The following is a 17,754-nucleotide window of genomic DNA, read 5'->3' as shown; positions in this document are numbered from 1 at the left end:
TCTTCTACTACATACCACCACATGGAGCCTATTAGAGCCAAAGTCATCTGGGGAGAATGTCACCTCTCAACTTAGCCCACCTGTGCTACAATCCAGTCCATATGTGATCTTCTCAACTTAGCCCACCTGTGCTATGATCCAGTCCATATGTGATCTTCTCAACTTAGCCCACCTGTGCTATGATCCAGTCCATATGTGATCTTCTCAACTTAGCCCACCTGTGCTATGATCCAGTCCATATGTGATCTTCTCAACTTAGCCTACCTGTGCTATGCTCCAGTCCATAAGTGATCTTCTCAACTTAGCCCACCTGTGCTATGATCCAGTCCATATGTGATCTTCTCAACTTAGCCTACCTGTGCTATGATCCAGTCCATATGTGATCTTCTCAACTTAGCCTACCTGTGCTATGATCCAGTCCATATGTGATCTTCTCAACTTAGCCTACCTGTGCTATGATCCAGTCCATAAGTGATCTTCTCAACTTAGCCTACCTGTGCTATGATCCAGTCCATATGTGATCTTCTCAACTTAGCCTACCTGTGCTATGATCCAGTCCATATGTGATCTTTTCATCTCTTATTTCTACATTTTACCTTCTATTCTTACATACATGTCTCATGATGGCGCTATTTTTGTTTATATATTGCTCAGTTGGGTTTTCTGTTTCTCTCCCCAGTGCCCCGTGAGGCATTCTTCACCATTCTCTTTAGCCACACCTCCCTCATCTGTTCTCCCTCCCACATGTCTTTCCCTCTTTCTCTTACCCTTACCCCTCCTCCTGTTACTTCTTAATCACAACCTCCCATCACTTTGACAATCTCTAAGATCTGCAGACTCCAACAGTATCCCACCTTTCCGCCTCTAGCCACCTTACCTACCTTGATTTTTTAATTTTTCTTTTCTTAAAACTTATATAGTACTTAATCCTTATCCTTTACCCACTCAACTAACTCCCCACCCCACTGTTAATCTTACTAACTAAAATCCAAGTTTATTCCTACCATCCTTGGGTTTTTTATTTTCACTCTCCTGCACACTCCTTAAAAACTATGAATCCTGCAGCAATGGCATCTAGCGAGAGGGAATGGCATCTAGGGAACTTAGAGATAGTATGTTCAAAGATACAGACAGCTGAGTGAATCAAGGGAGGCAATGGATGATATGAAAAAGGAATCCAACACAGAGAAACACTAGAGAAAAATCATTCTGCTAGCCCCGCCTACCCTTTCTCCTGCCTCACTATTGGCCATTCAGCTCTTTAGTAGACCGTCAGGTGTTTTAGACAGGCACAATAACACAGCTTCAGAGAGTTCAACAAATGTAACATAAAAGTAACACACCTTAAAATAATACTCCCCAAAAGATATCTTATTGGCTGATTCAAATGTAGGCACTTTAGAAAAAAGTCTTTGAAGAAATAAAGAAAGTTTTGCCTTGATGGAGATTACGAATTGCTCCTGAAAAAATACAAAGAGGATATTCTATTAATACTTAGGATATAAAATAGGTCTACAAAAGCATTCAACCCCAAAAGATACAAATTAGGAAAGATCAATTGCAGACTCTTAATGACTTTCAAAGATTGCTGGAAGACATTATTCATCTATGGCACACTATTAAAGTAACAGCCCAAGATCTGAGTAATCTATGTATCAAACCTTAAAAGGTGACAATGACTCAAATAGTCCCAGAGAATTATCAGCAGAAGCTGAGAGAGAATTGGTTTTGGAGGAAAAGAAATTACAGGATGCACATGTGGATCGTTTAGATCGAGAGCTTGATTGCATTCTGGTTATATTACCCTCTATGTATTCCCCTACAGGGGTTTTAATGCAGAAGAAAGGTATTATCGTAGAATGGATATTTCTACCACACAGACACAGTAAAAAAATTAAAGACATATGTGGAAAAGGTTTCTGAGTTGATTCTAAAGGAAATTTAAGACTTTGTCAATTGACAGGGATAGACCCAACAAAAATTGTAGTACCTTTTACTAATGCTGAAATTTCCTCTTTGTGGGCAGAAAATGAACATTGACAAAGAGCTTGCAGTAATTTGGGGGGAGAAGTTAACAACAGATATCCCCAAAACAAGATACTTCAATTCATAAAGAGAATGGATTGGGCCCTTCCTCACATTGTATGGGGAAAACCAATGTCTGGGGCCTCTACATTCTATATTGATGCAAATAAATCAGGAAAGGCAGGTTACAAATCAGGAAATTTAAGTAAAGTGGCTCAAAGCCCTTATGATTCTGTCGAAATTATATGCTATTCTCATGGTATTGATGGATGTTACAGAATCTCTCAGTATAGTTACTGACTCTTAATATATAGAAAGAGCTGTTTTACCCATTGAAATCACTGAATTTATTCTTGATGAATCAGAAGTAACCTTGCTACTTATACGATTACAGGAAACAGTCAGGAATGAGAACCATCACATATGTATATAAAACACGTATCAGATCCCATATGTCATAAAGAAGATAAACAATTACAAGCACTTATGTACCAAACAGACAGAATGAGAAGGAGAAATGGATTAGCTTTACAGCAATAACGACAATCTCCAATGTTGTGCATTCAACAATGGATGTAATACCCAGATAGGATATCAAAATGTAACACAGGACTTCAGCATCATTACAGACTTATTGGCCTCAACAAATGCACACAGTATCCCATTCAACAAGATTAGAAAACAAATTGAAGATGAATATTCTTTAGCACAAATCAGACATTCTGCCACAAAACAAGTCTCAACAGATTTTAAATGATTGAAATCACATGACATCTGTTTTAGGGATCTTAGCCCTTCTGACAGGTGTAAAATGAAATCTGAATAGTTTTGATTTATACTTCCATGATGGCTAAGGATGTTGAACATTTCTTTAAGTTTTTCTCAAACCATTTGAGATTCCTCTATTCAGAATTCTCTGTCTAGATATGTACCTTGTTTTTAATTGGGTTATTTGTTTTCTTGATAGCTAGGGTTTTGAGTTCTTTATATATTTTGGAGATCAGTCCTCTGTCAAATGTGGAGTTGGGAAAAATCTTTTCCCATTCTGCAGGCTGCCATTTTGTCCAAACAAGTGTCCTTTGCTGTGCAGAAGCTTCTCAGTTTCATGAGGTCCATTTACTAATGGTTGATCTTAGTGCCTGCACTATGGGTGTTCTGTTCAGAAAGCCAGAGGAGACAGAGTCCCAGGAAGCTATCTCTTGCTGGCAAATGCAGGTTCCTGTACTGGGGTTGGGTTACATCTAATTGAGTTGTTGGCCAAAGTGGTCCCATGGGAATCCTCAAACAACCCAGGCTGCTAATAAAACTATAGGTTGCTCTCCACAAACAGACAGCAAGTCCCCATTGCTGAAGACAACACCCACACAGCTCACTGAACATGGGGAGGCTGAGCTGGTATCTCTGTAGAGCCTTCACCCCTACTTGCTTGTATCTTTTATACTCTACACACTACCAAAAGAGAAATGTAAACACCAAGCCAGCCACAAACCCTTTCATCCACAAGGGTGTTCTTCTTGCAAGATATGCTAGAGCAATGCTGGCATAAAGCTTGTAAGAGTAAACAACCAATGCCTGATTTATCTTAAAGCCCACTCCATGAGATGGAACCCATTCCCCACAATGCTTGGGTACCAAGTGTTAGCTCTTATTATGCAGCGCTGTGTTATTCATTAAGTGGCGCTGTTATCTGTTCAAGAAAAGCCATGAGGCACAACAAAACCCACTATAAGAGTTTATTAAGAGAAGGAACAGAGGGGATGTGCTTAGAACTATGGAAGATTGTGCATAGGGAGAGAGGAAGAAGAAGAGGGGGCAGGAGTCTGTGACCCGCTTTTTATGGATTCCCCCCGCACATGCACATATGGGCTTAGATAGCTACTCCACATATGCACATAGATTACATGATCACACTGTGCACAAATTATGTGACCACGCAGCCTACAGATTATGTAGGATGTAAGGCCCTGGGACGACTAAGCCTCTTGCTTGGCTACTGGATAGTGCATGTGTGGTCATGTAGCAACACCAAGAACCAGAGACTAGATATCCCAGGGACCTGGGGTAAAACCAACTACTACTGGTCAAAAAAAAAGTAACAATAAAATAAAAGGTATACTCTGCTATACTCATAGATCAGTGTCTTGTTCAGCCATCACCAGAGAAGCTTCTTCCTGAAGCAAATAGGAACTAATACAGAGACCTACAGCCATTATTATGCAGAGTAGGAGACCTTGGAATATTCATCCCTAAATGGGATGTCTCTATCAAATATCTCCCCCTCAGAGCTCAGGAAACCCTACAGAAGAGGAGGTGAAAACCATGTAAGCGTGACAGGGAAGGAGAACACCAGGAAAACAAGGCCCTCTAAATCAACATGAAGAAAGCTCATATGAACTCACAGGACTAAAGCAGCATGCACAGGGCCTGCATGGGTATGCACCGGGTCTTCTGTATATATTATGTCTTCCAGCTTAGTGTTTTTATGGGGATTCCGGGGTATACAGTTTTATGGGATTCCTGAGTGGGTCTCTGATCCCTGCCTCTTCTCAGGCTCTTTTCCTTCTGTTGGTTTGTCTTGTCCAACCTTGATGTGGTAGGTTTTTTTCTTTTATCTTATATTTTATTTTGTTAGATTTTATCACTATCTCTTAGATGTTTGTTCTTTTCTGATGAATCAGAAAGGGAGTGGATCCAGACGGAAGGGGAAATGGGGAGGAACTGGAAGAAGTAGAGGGAGGGGAAACTGTAATCAGGATATATTATGTGAGAAAAGAACCTATTTTCAATAAAAGGGAAAAAAAAGAAATTCCCATGACATATCTTCTCCAGTCACAATGTACTAAAAGTAGAAATTAACAGCCGAATGGAAACAGGAAAAATCACGGGTCTATGGACGTTAAGCAACCAATGTTCTAAAGGGTGAACTACTAGGGCAATTCAAGTATCTTACAATAAATGAAAATGTAAATATCAGATGTCAAATTTATTAAGACAGGTACTAGAGAGATGGCTTAGTGGTTAAAAGTACAAGCTTGTCTTGCAGAAGACCCAGGTTCAATACCCAGCACCCAGATAGCAGCTCACAACCATCTGTAACTCCAGTTCCAAGGGATCTGATGCCCTCTTCTGCCCAACCCCCATGGGCACCAGTAAACATGTGGTTCACAGGCATATATTCAGGCAGAACACCCATGTACATAGCATTTTTTAAAACCCAAATTATTAATATACCATAAACAGTCTTAATAGGGACATTTTAGTTCTAAACACACTAAATGAAATAAAATCTTAAATAAATCACATCATAAGGTAATAGAAACAAGAACTAAATCAATAGTACATGAAAGGATGCAATAAAGATTTGAGCAGAGATATGTGAATAGTAGAAAACAGAAAAGCAATAGAGAGAAGTCAATGAAATCATTAATTGGTTCTTGGAAAACAGCAATTAAAAAACCAAACAAGCAATACAAAAAATGATCAAGAGATGTTTTTGTTGTGTGTTTTTGTTTTTGTTTTTGTGAGACAGGGTTTCTCTGTGTAGCATTTCCTTTGCAAGCATCAGGACCTGAATTTAGATCCTCAGAGACCACATTAAAGCTGGGCATGGTGGCACATGCCTGCAATCCCAGCACTCCTGTGGCATGTGTGTGTGTGTGTGTGTGTGTGTGTGTGTGTGAGTGAGAGAGAGAGAGAGAGAGAGAGAGAGAGAGAGAGAGAGAGAGAGAGGTGTGGTGTGTAGATGTGTAATATGGATTTTAAAAAAGAAAGGAACCGGAAGGGCAACATTAGAAAGGATGTGAAAAGCTACCCACATGTTGTGGGAATAGCAAGCCAGCTAAAAAAATATATAATTTACCAAAATATCTAACAATTTTACTTTCAGACATATGCCCCAAAGAACTGGACACATAGAAAAGCATTCCTTCGCTAAGGTTTTTAGTGGCGTTACTCAGACTAGACTAAAGGCAGAAGCAGCTTGAGTTGACGGTGGAAGGAAATACAGATCTTAACGATACGATCACGGAAACAAGACACCACCAGCTGACACGCCAATGTGAAGGGGCTGTGTCACGGGGCCCCATCCACTAGGTGAAGAGCCACAGCAAGCAATGGGTGCAGAGAAGGAGAATCAGCCTTCTCTGGGCATGAGCCCTCTGATAGGTTACCCATTCCTAAGTAGTCAGCCCCACCACAAGGACCTATGAGCGACACTAAAGGAACTCAGTATGCTTAACTCAGAGGGTATGGGTTAGAGAGAAAATTGAGAAATGCAGGTGAGTTGGAGGGGCAAGAGGGAGGTGTGGATATGATGAAAGTACAGTACTTGTATGGGTATAAAAATTTCAACAAGAAATAAGACTTTAAATTAAAAAAAAAACCTGTAAAACATAACCAACAGCCAAATCTTCAAAAAGAAAATGCAGTGGATAGCCACATAGAAATATTATCCAGCCTTAGTCAGGAAAAAAAGTCTGACACGTAGTTGAATCAAAACTGTTGAGACTGAGCTAACTCTGAAGGAAAAGGCTTTGTTGAACCACTACTGATGGTAGCCAGAAATGAACCGGGGCCCAGGGAGCATTTCTGTAACTTCCAGAAACTGAGCTACATAGCAACCAGGGAAAAAAATAATGCCTTTCATGCCTATAAGACAAGATCATTTTAATAGCAAATGTTTGGAGAAGGAATGCATAAGCTGTTTACATGGGAGCTATGTTGACTATAGATAGGAAGAACAGGATGACAAAAAACTAGAAGTTTGGGAACAGGGTAGTTTTGATTTGGCTTGGTTAAGATTGCAACAGGATGCAGGGGCACCTGTCAGTCAGCCATATGGGAGGGTCTGAGTCATAGTTTTAGCTCGGGGGGGGGGGGGGGGATGGGGGTGGGGGGGGGGGGGGGGGAGATGTGCAATGATCTGCTGCTGTGGCCTGTAGCTGTTGACTCTCTCTCATTCCCTTCATCCTCCAGCCTTTGTAATGAGATGTAGACATTTAAGGCCTCTCTCTTAACAGCATACTACAATCTGATAAACTCTGAAGACACTGTGCTAAGAGAAGCCAGTCAAAAAAGAAAAGTACCACATGAACGTGCTTCTGGGAGGGATTTAGTTTACTTATTCACACAGACAGAAAGGGGAAGAAAGAATGGTGCATGATTAAATGAATCTACAATAGTAGTTTTGGAAAGTGAAGAGAGTCTTGCTGGGTGTGGCTGAGCACGCCTTTAATCCCAACAGCCAGGAGACCAAGGCAGGCGGATTGCTGTGAGTTTGAGGCCAGCCTGGTCTACATAAAGAATATAAAGAATCCCTGGCCAATGAGGGGTGGAGCAACATAGCGAGACCCTGTCTCAAAAAAAGAAGAGTTCTCTAGAACATCTGCCCAAAGTGAAATGTACTAATTACCACCAAAATGGTCTAGATGGTAAATATTGTGTGTGTGTGTGTGTGTGTGTGTGTGTGTGTGTATTCACTGAAATGTTAAAAACCTGTTTCTTAAATATACTAATAACTTTAAGACTTCTCAGTAAGTCATTGTCTCTAAACTTGATCTTTATTAATACATGAAGTTTTCCCCTCAAGTAATGTTGTTTTTATTGGTGTAGAAGCCTATGCAGGTGTTTTAACATTTCTGTGACTTGGTTTCTATTGAAAAATAAGCACCAGGACTAGAGAAGTGACTCAGCTGTTAAGAACCGTTGCTTTTGCAGAGGACCTGAGTTCAGTTCTCAGCACCCATATGGTGGTTTGATTCATAATTATGCATAACCCCAGCAACAGGGTGTCCAATGTCCTCTCATGGGCACCAAATCATGTAGCATACATACATACATACCTTAAGGCAAACACTCGTATACACAAAATACAATTTAAAAATCTAAAAACACCTGCTGGGTGGTGGTGGCACACGCCTTTAATCCCAGCACTCGGGAGGCAGAGCCAGACGGATCTCTGTGAGTTCGAGGCCAGCCTGGTCTCCAAAGCGAGATCCAGGAAAGGCGCAAAGCTACACAGAGAAACCCTGTCTCAAAAAACAAAACAAAAATCTAAAAACACCTATAGCAGAATCATTTTTAACAGTGTATACAACAATACACATGAAATTCTTTAGACCATGGCTTGGCACATAGTGAGCTCTCCGTAATGTTGTCCATCATTATCAGTACTCAGCTGTGACTCAGTGTCCTTATATTTCAGGACATTGCATGGCCGGCCAGGCTTAATAAATGTTTAGAATTATGATCATCACAAAACTAAAGTTGTTTACATTTTTTCCTCTGAGTGAAAACAAACCCAAAGTAGTCTAGACAGACCAGATGATGAGCCTTTGCTGTGTCTGTCCTGTTTTTGGCTTTGATTAGGACTTCGTGGCTAAGGCACAGCAAACTGGGATATGGTACAGGAAGCTGTCATGCTGTCTCAGCGGGAACATCAGGAAGATCCGGTCTTGAACAGGATGCAACAACTAGGGATGACCCAAGTATGGAGAAGGACGAGCTCCTCCCTGGACGCTGAAGTGGTAATGACGCCTGGTGGGAAATCATTCGGCTTTCCTCCTCCCTGCCCGCCGCCTCCCCCTGCCCCCTCCCCCCCCCCCCCATGCCTGCACTGTGCACAGGGGGAGATTTAGAGGCAGAGCACTGAAGGATGTTGGGGATAAAAGGTATTCTTCACGTCCATCAGTTGTACTTAGGGGTGCAATAAACCTGGAGCCACTCAAAAAGGCCTCCCAGTGAATGCAGACACATCGCCCTGGTCTGCTTTCTATTGCTGAGATCAACACCAGCACCAAACGCAACTTGGGAAGGAAAAGGTTTATTTCAGCTTACACTTTACAGTCCATCATGAAGGAAAGTCAGGACAGGAACTCAAACAAGGCAGGAACCTGGAGGCAGGAGCTGAAACAGAGGCTGTGGAGGGAGCTGCTTACTGGCTTCCTCCTCATGACTTGCTCAGTCTGCTTTTTTTTATGCCACCCAGGACCACCTGCCCAGGGGTGGCGCCACCCACAGTGGGCTGGGTCCTCCCACAACAACTATGAATCAAGAAAATGCTCCACAGACTTGCTACAGGCCAATCTGATGGAGGCATTTTCTCAATCAAAGCTCGAGTTAACAAACACAAACTACCAAAAAATGCAGCAAACTTTAAATTTTGTTAAGAGCCATGCCCCTGACACTGCTAAGGGCTGTCATCTTCTATAGGCTGTACAGAAATGCAGGTGTCATAACAGTTCAGGATAGCAGTCCCATTGGAGATCACCTCAAACACCAAGTCAGAAACCACACAGCAACAGACAGAGCTGTATCCACCAGAAGAGATATGACAGAAAGTCTCGCTGAAGGGATCAACCCTTGTAACACATGGGTTTTTTTTTTTTAATTTATTTATAAAATGTGATATCACCAAGTATCCTGCAGTGGGTGCACAGGTGCATGCAGTGGGTGCACAGGTGCATGCAGCAGATGCACAGGTGCATGCAGCAGATGCACAGGTGCATGCAGCAGGTGCATGTGCAGCAGGTGCATGTGCACAGGTGTAGATGCTAGCCCTGAAGAAGCTGAAACATACAGAGGAGAAGTCAGCCTACTTCACCAGGATGTTAAGACAGGACTATACTCTGAACACCAGTCATTCCCTGACTGCATTCAGATAGGCCATTAATAGTCCTTTCAGGTAATCCACCGCTTGATCCCAAACTGAATTGAAGATGAATCCTAGGGGGAAAAAATGCACTAACTTGTTTCCAAACAAGAATATCATTTATTTTTGCTGATTTTAAAGGCATGGTAAATTTGTGTGAAATCATTCTGGGAAAAGAATGAAGAGTCATGTGAATAAATGATAAGCTTGTTAAATAGCCAAACGTGGTAGATGACAGGGCTGCCTGATTACATGTCTGACATGTCATCATCTGATTCAGATTGAGCCTGGTCTGGTTCTTTTTGCTGGTTTTTATAAAACAATTTTTTAACCAGCTGCTTAAAAATCACAAAGATCACTGAGATGATGAAAAGAAAAATACGTATCAACATAATATACTTAACTCGAAATGATGGGAGCACTTCCTCTGTCAAAGGTCCAGGGGGTCCACTGTCAATGCTCCCACCATATCCAACCTCTTCACAGAACGGGGGTTCCCAGCCATACATGCAGTGGCAGTTCCTTCTGTTGTTGCAAACACCTCGGCTATTGCACTTATTAGGCAAACAGTCAAACTTCAGGTTGATAACATCAACGCAAGTTCTGTTAATACATACCTGGTCATGACCACAGGAGGTGCCATCGTTAATGTCACCTATATCCGGTATCCCATGGCTTATCATGGCTCCATGATAGCCTGTGCCCCAGCACAGGAGATTATCTGTCTTCAGATAGGTGGACAGTATAGTGATGTGATCCGGCAAACTGGAGATGGCTTTCACATCCATACATTGCAGCCTGCCACAGATTGCGTTGTCCCTGTTACATCTTTGGTAGCGAGTAGCATTCAAGATGCCGCAGTTACCATACTGATCGCCTATCATATTAACTGCATCATAACACTGGTGAGGAGCCTCCTTCGCAGTCGTTCCAAAAATGCCCTGGCACTGCATGTACCTAGATCTGCATCCCTTATTGAAACAAAGTCCTTTGTGTCTGCAGGGAGTTCCGTCCTGCTTGTAAACGTCCTCTGGACAGCTGCCCGAGAGCCCGTCACAGTACTCTGCAAGGTCACATTCATTCTCTTCCCGCCTACACATGTAGCCTGACGGAAGGAAGTCACACTTATGACAGCAAAGCCCAGTGGAGCAGTTAACACCTTCTTTCCATTTACAGTCTGGCCCACAGCACAGGTCCTTTTTGCAGTCTTCCGTGGAACCACAATCACATTCTTCTTTGTCTTCAACAATTTTGTTTCCACATCTCTCAACCACATAACCTCGTCCTGGGATGTCAGATATACAATGCGACATTTTGTAACCTACATGCTTAAAATACTGATGATAACTACAGTTACTAAACCCTGTACGTCCTGTACCCATGATACAGCTCCTCCTGCCTCTGCACTGGCAGTACTCCTCATCATGTCTCATTCCCACACAGTGGCCCACTTCGTGAGCAGTCCAAGTAGCAGGCCCAAGGATATTTATATCAAGTAAGCTGCTTGCTGATCCAGCATGGTACTCTTCACATGCTCTTCCCCAGGACCATGCGACAGCATCTGAATAACGTATTCCAAGATACAGATGTGCCCAGTCTGAGGGAAGCCGAAAATGCAATGACAATCTTTTGTACAGTACGAATTGACCTAACACTTCAGCTAACGTGGGAAAGTAAGTAAAAATTTTGTTATTATTCGACCAAACCTCAAGTGCTTTTAGCTGGATCCTCAACCTGACATCCTGAAAGTAGGTATCCACAATTGCAGCTAGAAGAATAGCATCATCAACGACTCTAGAAAAATTCCTTTGTAAAAACACAAATCTCTCCCAATTAAAGACCATGACCAATTCCAAGAACTTTTGGTGATGGTAGGATTGATGAAAGCTATCTATTCTAGCCATTTTCTCTTGCTGGGCGGTTTCCTCATCTGTTTCTTCATCAACCACACCACAGGTCTGATTGCTAAATTCGTCCTTATTTAGGAGATACACAACATGTTCAAAACTGGAAGAGGCCCCGAGGGGCTCGATTTGGTAATAACTGGAGTCTATGTTCAAGATGCCTCGCAGACCCCCTATGCATGTACTCAGAGTAGCTTCAGATTCCTGAGAGCCTTCCACCGAGCCCACGTAATTGCACTCATTTGGTACGTGTGGGTAATCCTCTACCAAACTGCCCTCTTGAGAGAAGGAGAAAACGGGCAAATGTCTGGGCAACAGTAACTTCTTGGGCCACAGGTGAATGACATGCTTCTTGCCTTGTATCTGTAAGAGGTATGACAAAGAACTGTCCACACCCTGCTCCCCTTTCCTAAAGCTTAGCTCTTTGGGAACGGTGATTTCATAGGACTCAAACCCCCAGTTGGGGTCAAATAGTATGTCATCGCCCACAACCTCAAGAAAGAGCATCGCCAGAAGCAGCCAGCGGTGTTGGGGGAGGGAGGCCCACACTGACCTCATGATCTGTTCTGTTTCCCTGCTTGGTTTTCCTGGACTCTGGAGTTGGGGGAGTAACGCCAGCCCTGGCGAGCTCCTCAGACTTCTCTGAGACAGACTCCACTAGGAACGCAGGAGCTGCAAGCGCGTAGCTCCCGCGGCAGGCTACCCATGGGAAGCCAGCCCTCTCAGGGCCTGGTTGGTCCGATTTTCCCAGGCGCACCCCTACCCAACGCTCCAGATCGGTTTCCGGTCCCCCACCCCACCCCGCCCCGCCCTCAGCGGTGAATTGGGCTCGAGCTTAAGAATCGGGGCAAAGGTGCACGCGCGGCGCACTATGGAGAAGAGTGTGACCCAAGCGGGTCCTGGGCATGTGGGACGGAGAGAAGTGGGTGTGGAGTCAGAAATGGAGAACAGGGAAGTAAAAGCAGAAGACAACTTACTATGTAGTCTGTCCACAGGAGATCAGAAGAAATCGACGTTTTATAGCGCACCCCTCGCCTCACTGGTGAGTGCTCCCCACTTTCTGCTGGGTCTGAAGGCAGCACACTACACTCCCAGAAGAGCAGCCCAGATTCCTCATCCCCACCTTCTGCCCCAGCTGCTGGCTTTTCAGAGAGGCCCTGCACCCAAACCAGAAAGTTGCTGAGCACATTTCTCCTCTTTTCCTGCATGTCAAGAATTCATATGATGGTGTCACCGTGCACAATAAACACTTGCTAGGATCGGGGTGTGTGGGGGAGGGTTTCAGGAATATTCTGAGAAAGGTAAATGGTGGGTAATGACTGCAGTATGAATCACAGGTGCGAGGTAATGAAAGAACAGTTTAGAAAAAAATGTCCCCAGCTCAGAGGACAGAGGGGGCTTAACACCCACGGACAACGTCAGAGTCATGATGTTAGGACTGGAGACAAGCATTTTCAGTTCTAATCTTAATTCAGTCAGGAAAAACTATGCAGATCCAGTGTAAAGTGGGGGAGTGCAGTTAGGAAGCTCTGGACGGTCCAGACGTGTTGTCTGTGGGCAGCAGTCATGGCCCTGGGCTGAGCCAGCACTTACAAGGAGATGAAGGCACCAGGGCACATTCCCTGAATAAAAGCGGTGAGAGTTCAAAAGGATTCTGTACAGGTAGATGTGGAGGCTTGCCAGCCCCTCCTCCCTCCTTGCTGGAGTGTTAACTGGCTTGGTCTTGGGCGGGGCAACCACAGCTCGGGGAGCTCTTGAGTATGTGGCTGAGTCATGACTACAGAATGCTGGTTCACTTTGGATCTCCTCCATCTCTGGTCCTTACAGTCCCCACCCTCTCTTCCTGGGATGGCCCTTGAGCCTTGTAGGGTGTAGGGTGGCAGTGTAGGGGCATGACAGATGCCTCTTTGTGGCTGAGCACCCCCCATATACTCTTAGCTTCTGCACTTTGGCCAGTAGTGAGGGCTTTTTTTTTTTTTTTGGTGCTAGTCATTGGAAGATGAGATTTCTAAATGTGGTCAAGTACATGGCGTCCTTGGGTAACATAACCTGGGCGAGGCCTGACCCCAGTCATCAGCACAGCACTCCATGGACCTGTGTGGGGAAAAGCAGACAGAGAGACCAACTCAGAGACCCCAGGAAACCTAGGATGTGTGGTCAGGCTAACAGAAGAGGTTTGTGGTGGTCGGAGGAGTGGGTTTGAGCACACTAAAGGGGAGCTGAGGAGAGCTTCAGGAATAATGAAATTAGCCCAGGGAAAGTCATGGTCACAGTGCAAACTGGTTCAAGAAATGGCTCCTGAGTTAAACCAGATACCAGGAGGTAGGTTCACGAACTGGTGATCAGATCGGCGAGCTAGCAAAACCACCCCACATCAAGAAGCTGGACACAGCAGAGATGGGAAGGAAGCTGGTGAGGACTCCAGGACAGACAGGGGCGTGGACAGAGGAGAGCGTCCTGAGCATTCTCATTTGCTGGTGGTAGGCAGTCGTGTGGAGGGCCAGCCAGCCTTCAAGGGTGGGGGTGCCCCTGCAACTCCCCCTCAGGACCTCCCAACAGGGAGCTGGGGGCTGCTGAGGGGGGTCCAAGTGACACACACTTCTGTGAGGTGAGAAGACTGAGAGAGGCCCAGGCCAGGACTCTGCAAGCTCAGCCACTGAGAGCGAGGAGTGAGGAGGTAGGCGAAGAGAATCCCAGAAACAGGAAGGAACCCATGTCTTCTCTATTTTGAAAGTCCTGCTGAACGTTGTAAGGAATGTAAATAATCCCAACAGATACTGAGGCAGCTGGCATTATAAGCCTACATTATCTCCCAACCTCAAGTCCCCACACCGCCTCCTCACATGGGGCTGTTAGGTGTCAGCTGCCCTCTGTCTTGAAAAATAAAGTATACATTTTAAGACATTGTGTCTGTCTTTCTCTTTCAGAGACAGGGTCTTGCTATTCACTATGCTCAAACTGTAGTGAAGCCTCGGATCTATAAGGCCCCTGGGGATTATGAACATGTGACCACAGCTGACAAGATATATGAACGCCTGAGAAATGGGGCCTAGTTGGAGGAAGTTGAACCACCCAGAGCGTGCCTGTCAAGGGGATAATGAGAGGCTTCTTCCTCTTTTGGCTTCTTGGCCATGAGATGACACTTTCCCTGTGGCATACGCCTAGCTGTGTGATGTTCTGCCTTAGCACTGGCCTAAAAGATACATGCCAAGAGTTCAGAATCCAAAACTGCCAAAGCCGTAAGTCAAAATAACCACTTTTCTTTATGAGTTGATTATCTCGGGCATTTCCCCCACAACAATGATCATAAAGGGGACAGAAAGAACTCTGGGGAGGCAATGCTATCTCTGCTCATGGTCTCAGTGGTCTGACAGCCTTGCAGACACACATGTATCTCAAACAGATGTCTATGTATGTATTAAAGACCCAGGTCCATATATAGACATATATTAAATAGATGCAGCAATGTATATGTGGATCATATCTCCATAAAGTGACTACCATTGCTTTTTAAATTTGTAATAGCTACTACAATATAAATGGTCTATAAATACAGTATCGAGGAAATAATGACAAAAATGTACCAGTTCAGTTCAGACGCCATCCCCAACCCCGCCACTCTGCGCCTTTTCTGTGCTGTACATTTCTGCTCCGAGTAGCTCTTTCCTCCCCTTCATCTTGTGTGGGCCATTACCCCTTCACCCCCTCTGAAGCCCCTTTTATAAAGTGACTAGAAAACAGCACATGCTGTTCACATTATTGCAACATTGGCTTTTCCCAATGAGTAACACACATCGCCAATAATTTCCTAGATGGACTTCGATGCCCACAGCAGGTGTGTAGCATTCGACAGCATGCACTAGTCACTGACGTGACCATTACCCGCCTGTGTAGTACCACAGGGGTGCTACTCCAAAGCTGACATTCACCTTCTTCTAAAGTCTTCCTGTAATATGCTAGCAAATGTGAACGAATACGGAGGTGCTTACAGTTCGCATGTCTATGTTATATATGAATACACATGCATCTTCTTTCCCCTTTTGGAGCTAAGAGCTACACTGCAGTTGGACTTCACATATTAAAATTAAGAACATCTAACCAGCAGCATGTGCCAGTAGCTGTCATACGAGAGAGAACAGGTACTTGAGACCCATTTTCAACATTGTCTAATATCTAAGACTTTCACTAGCAAAAGAATGTAGCTCAGTATTTAATTTGCATTCTTAGATTGTTAATAAGTCTGAGTATATTTAGTAACTGAAAGCAAATCTGCTTTTAATTGTCAAAAACAGCAACATTTCAGGGGGTTGGGAATCACTCAGTCGGTGAGCCTGCGAGGCTGCAAGGCCCTGAGTTTGAATCCCCAGCATCCATGTAGAAAACCGGGCATGACTGTGTATTCCTGTAACCCCACAATTGAGGGGTGGGGACAGGCAGATTCCAAGAGTTTGCAGGCCAGCCAGCCTATCAGAAATGGTAAGTTCCCCTTTAGTAAGAGACCCTACCTCAAGGCAATAAGGTGGCAGGGCAAGAGAAAGTCGCCTGCTATCCTGCCCTACCTCTGTGTGTGTACTCATACACATATAACACAAACACAACACACACACACACACACACACACACACACACACACACACGATAAAAAAAAAAACACTGAGAGCCTTGTCCTTAGGAATCCACTTGAAATACTGCAGGAAGTCTGCTTATGAAACTACCAGAACCCAGAAGGGAAATGCCTTACTCCTGAAATTCTCTCCAGGTCAGTCTACTAATAAAGCTTAGGAGAGTGCCAGCAAGAAATATTAATAAATCTTTTACAAATATTTATTTGTATGTGTGTGTTTGTATATGTGGGTTTATAAATGTGCATGCACATGAGCATGCCTGTGCACCTGTGCCTCTGTGTGCAAGATCTTTTCTCTCTCTCTCTCTCTTCTCTCTCTCTCTCTTCTCTCTCTCTCTCTCTCTTCTCTCTCTTCTCTCTCTCTCTCGCTCTCTCTCTCTCTCTCTCTCTCTCTCTCTCTCTCGCTCTCTCGCTCTCTCTCGCTCTCTCGCTCTCTCGCTCTCTCTTTCCATTCACTTCTTTGAAGCAGGGTTTCTCCCTGACCCCCAGGCTAGTGCCTTTTCAGGTAGACCCAGAAGTCTAGCAAGCCCTGAGCTCCTGTCTCTACCCTTTCAGCCTGAAGTTACAGGCATCTCCTGGCACATAGGTGCTTAGATCCAGATCTACGCTTCATGATTGGGCGGCAAGTTCTCTTAACCACTGAGCCATCTGAGCCATCTCTCCAACCACCCCTCCCCTTCCTGCTTTTTTTTTTTTTTTTTTTGGTTTTTTGAGACAGGGTTTCTCTGTGTAGCTTTGAGCCTTTCCTGGAACTCGCTTTGGAGACCAGGCTGGTCTAGAACTCACAAAGATCCGCCTGCCTCTGCCTCCTGAGTGCTGGGATTACAGGCGTGCGCCACCACTGCCTGGCCCTTCCCCGCTTTTGAAACAGGGTCTTGCTGTGTAGCCCAGAGTCGCCTCAGACTCACGATTCCTGATCCTCAAGGTTCTCTTATCAGATTTACAGACAGCTCCAAACTTTTGCTCCTCCGCAGCCAGTTTTTGTGCCCCCCAGAGTCCTGCATCGCACAGCTCTAATGTATATTCACATTTGCTTGCAGCGGAGACAAATTTCAATAGTGAGGGTGGGGGTTGATGATTGTCTCTTATGTATCTAATCAAATTGTCTCCAAGTAACATCTAATCTTTTTGATTTTCTGGACACAGGTACCACTTCGAGGTCAGGTTGAGTCCAAGATACAAAGGACAGCTGGTGTCTGTGCTTAACCTCACTTTCAGACTGACACTTTCGTCACTGAGCATGGTATTTGTTTTAGAGGGTAGAGGATATCTTATTAATCTTGTGACGTTCCCTGATACACTGTTGTACCTTGTAATTTTTTCATGAAGATAGTTTTATTAGCACATTCTTGATTTTACTGTAGAGATCGAATTTTCTTTATGTGGTGGCATCTATTGAGATACACTTAAAAGTATTTATTTTTATGTCTGTGGGTGCTTTGCCTACATGTATGTCTGGGCACAATATTTGGCTTTTCAAGACAGGGTTTCTCTGTGTAGCTTTGCGCCTTTCCTGGATCTCACTCTGTAGACCAGGCTGGCCTCGAACTCAC

The 17,754-nt window shown here is 44.2% G+C and overlaps 2 protein-coding genes across 2 annotated transcripts in view; both read right to left on the bottom strand.

Moving 5' to 3' along the window:
* Positions 1-10,332, bottom strand: part of Reg4 (regenerating family member 4) — a 73,722-nt gene extending 63,390 nt beyond the window's left edge. Inside the window, exon 1 of the mRNA XM_036189459.1 lies at positions 10,291-10,332. The gene's annotated coding sequence lies outside the window, so the exon portion shown is untranslated. The remainder of the gene's footprint in view (positions 1-10,290) is intronic.
* Positions 9,568-12,211, bottom strand: Adam30 (ADAM metallopeptidase domain 30). Its single transcript, XM_036189458.1, has one exon. The coding sequence runs from the start codon at positions 12,133-12,135 to the stop codon at positions 9,922-9,924; it is 2,214 nt and encodes a 737-aa protein (XP_036045351.1). The 5' UTR covers positions 12,136-12,211; the 3' UTR covers positions 9,568-9,921.
* Between the last annotated feature and the right edge of the window lie 5,543 nt (positions 12,212-17,754).

The sequence above is a fragment of the Onychomys torridus genome, chromosome 6 (assembly GCF_903995425.1).
Source record: "Onychomys torridus chromosome 6, mOncTor1.1, whole genome shotgun sequence".
Classification (NCBI taxonomy): domain Eukaryota; kingdom Metazoa; phylum Chordata; class Mammalia; order Rodentia; family Cricetidae; genus Onychomys; species Onychomys torridus.
Note: the sequence above shows the minus strand (reverse complement) of the source record. Positions and strands in the feature narration are given on the sequence as shown.

Excerpts from the sequence above, each read along its gene's own strand:
- Adam30 (XM_036189458.1), bottom strand. The coding sequence starts at position 12,135 with ATGAGGTCAGTGTGGGCCTCCCTCCCCCAACACCGCTGGCTGCTTCTG.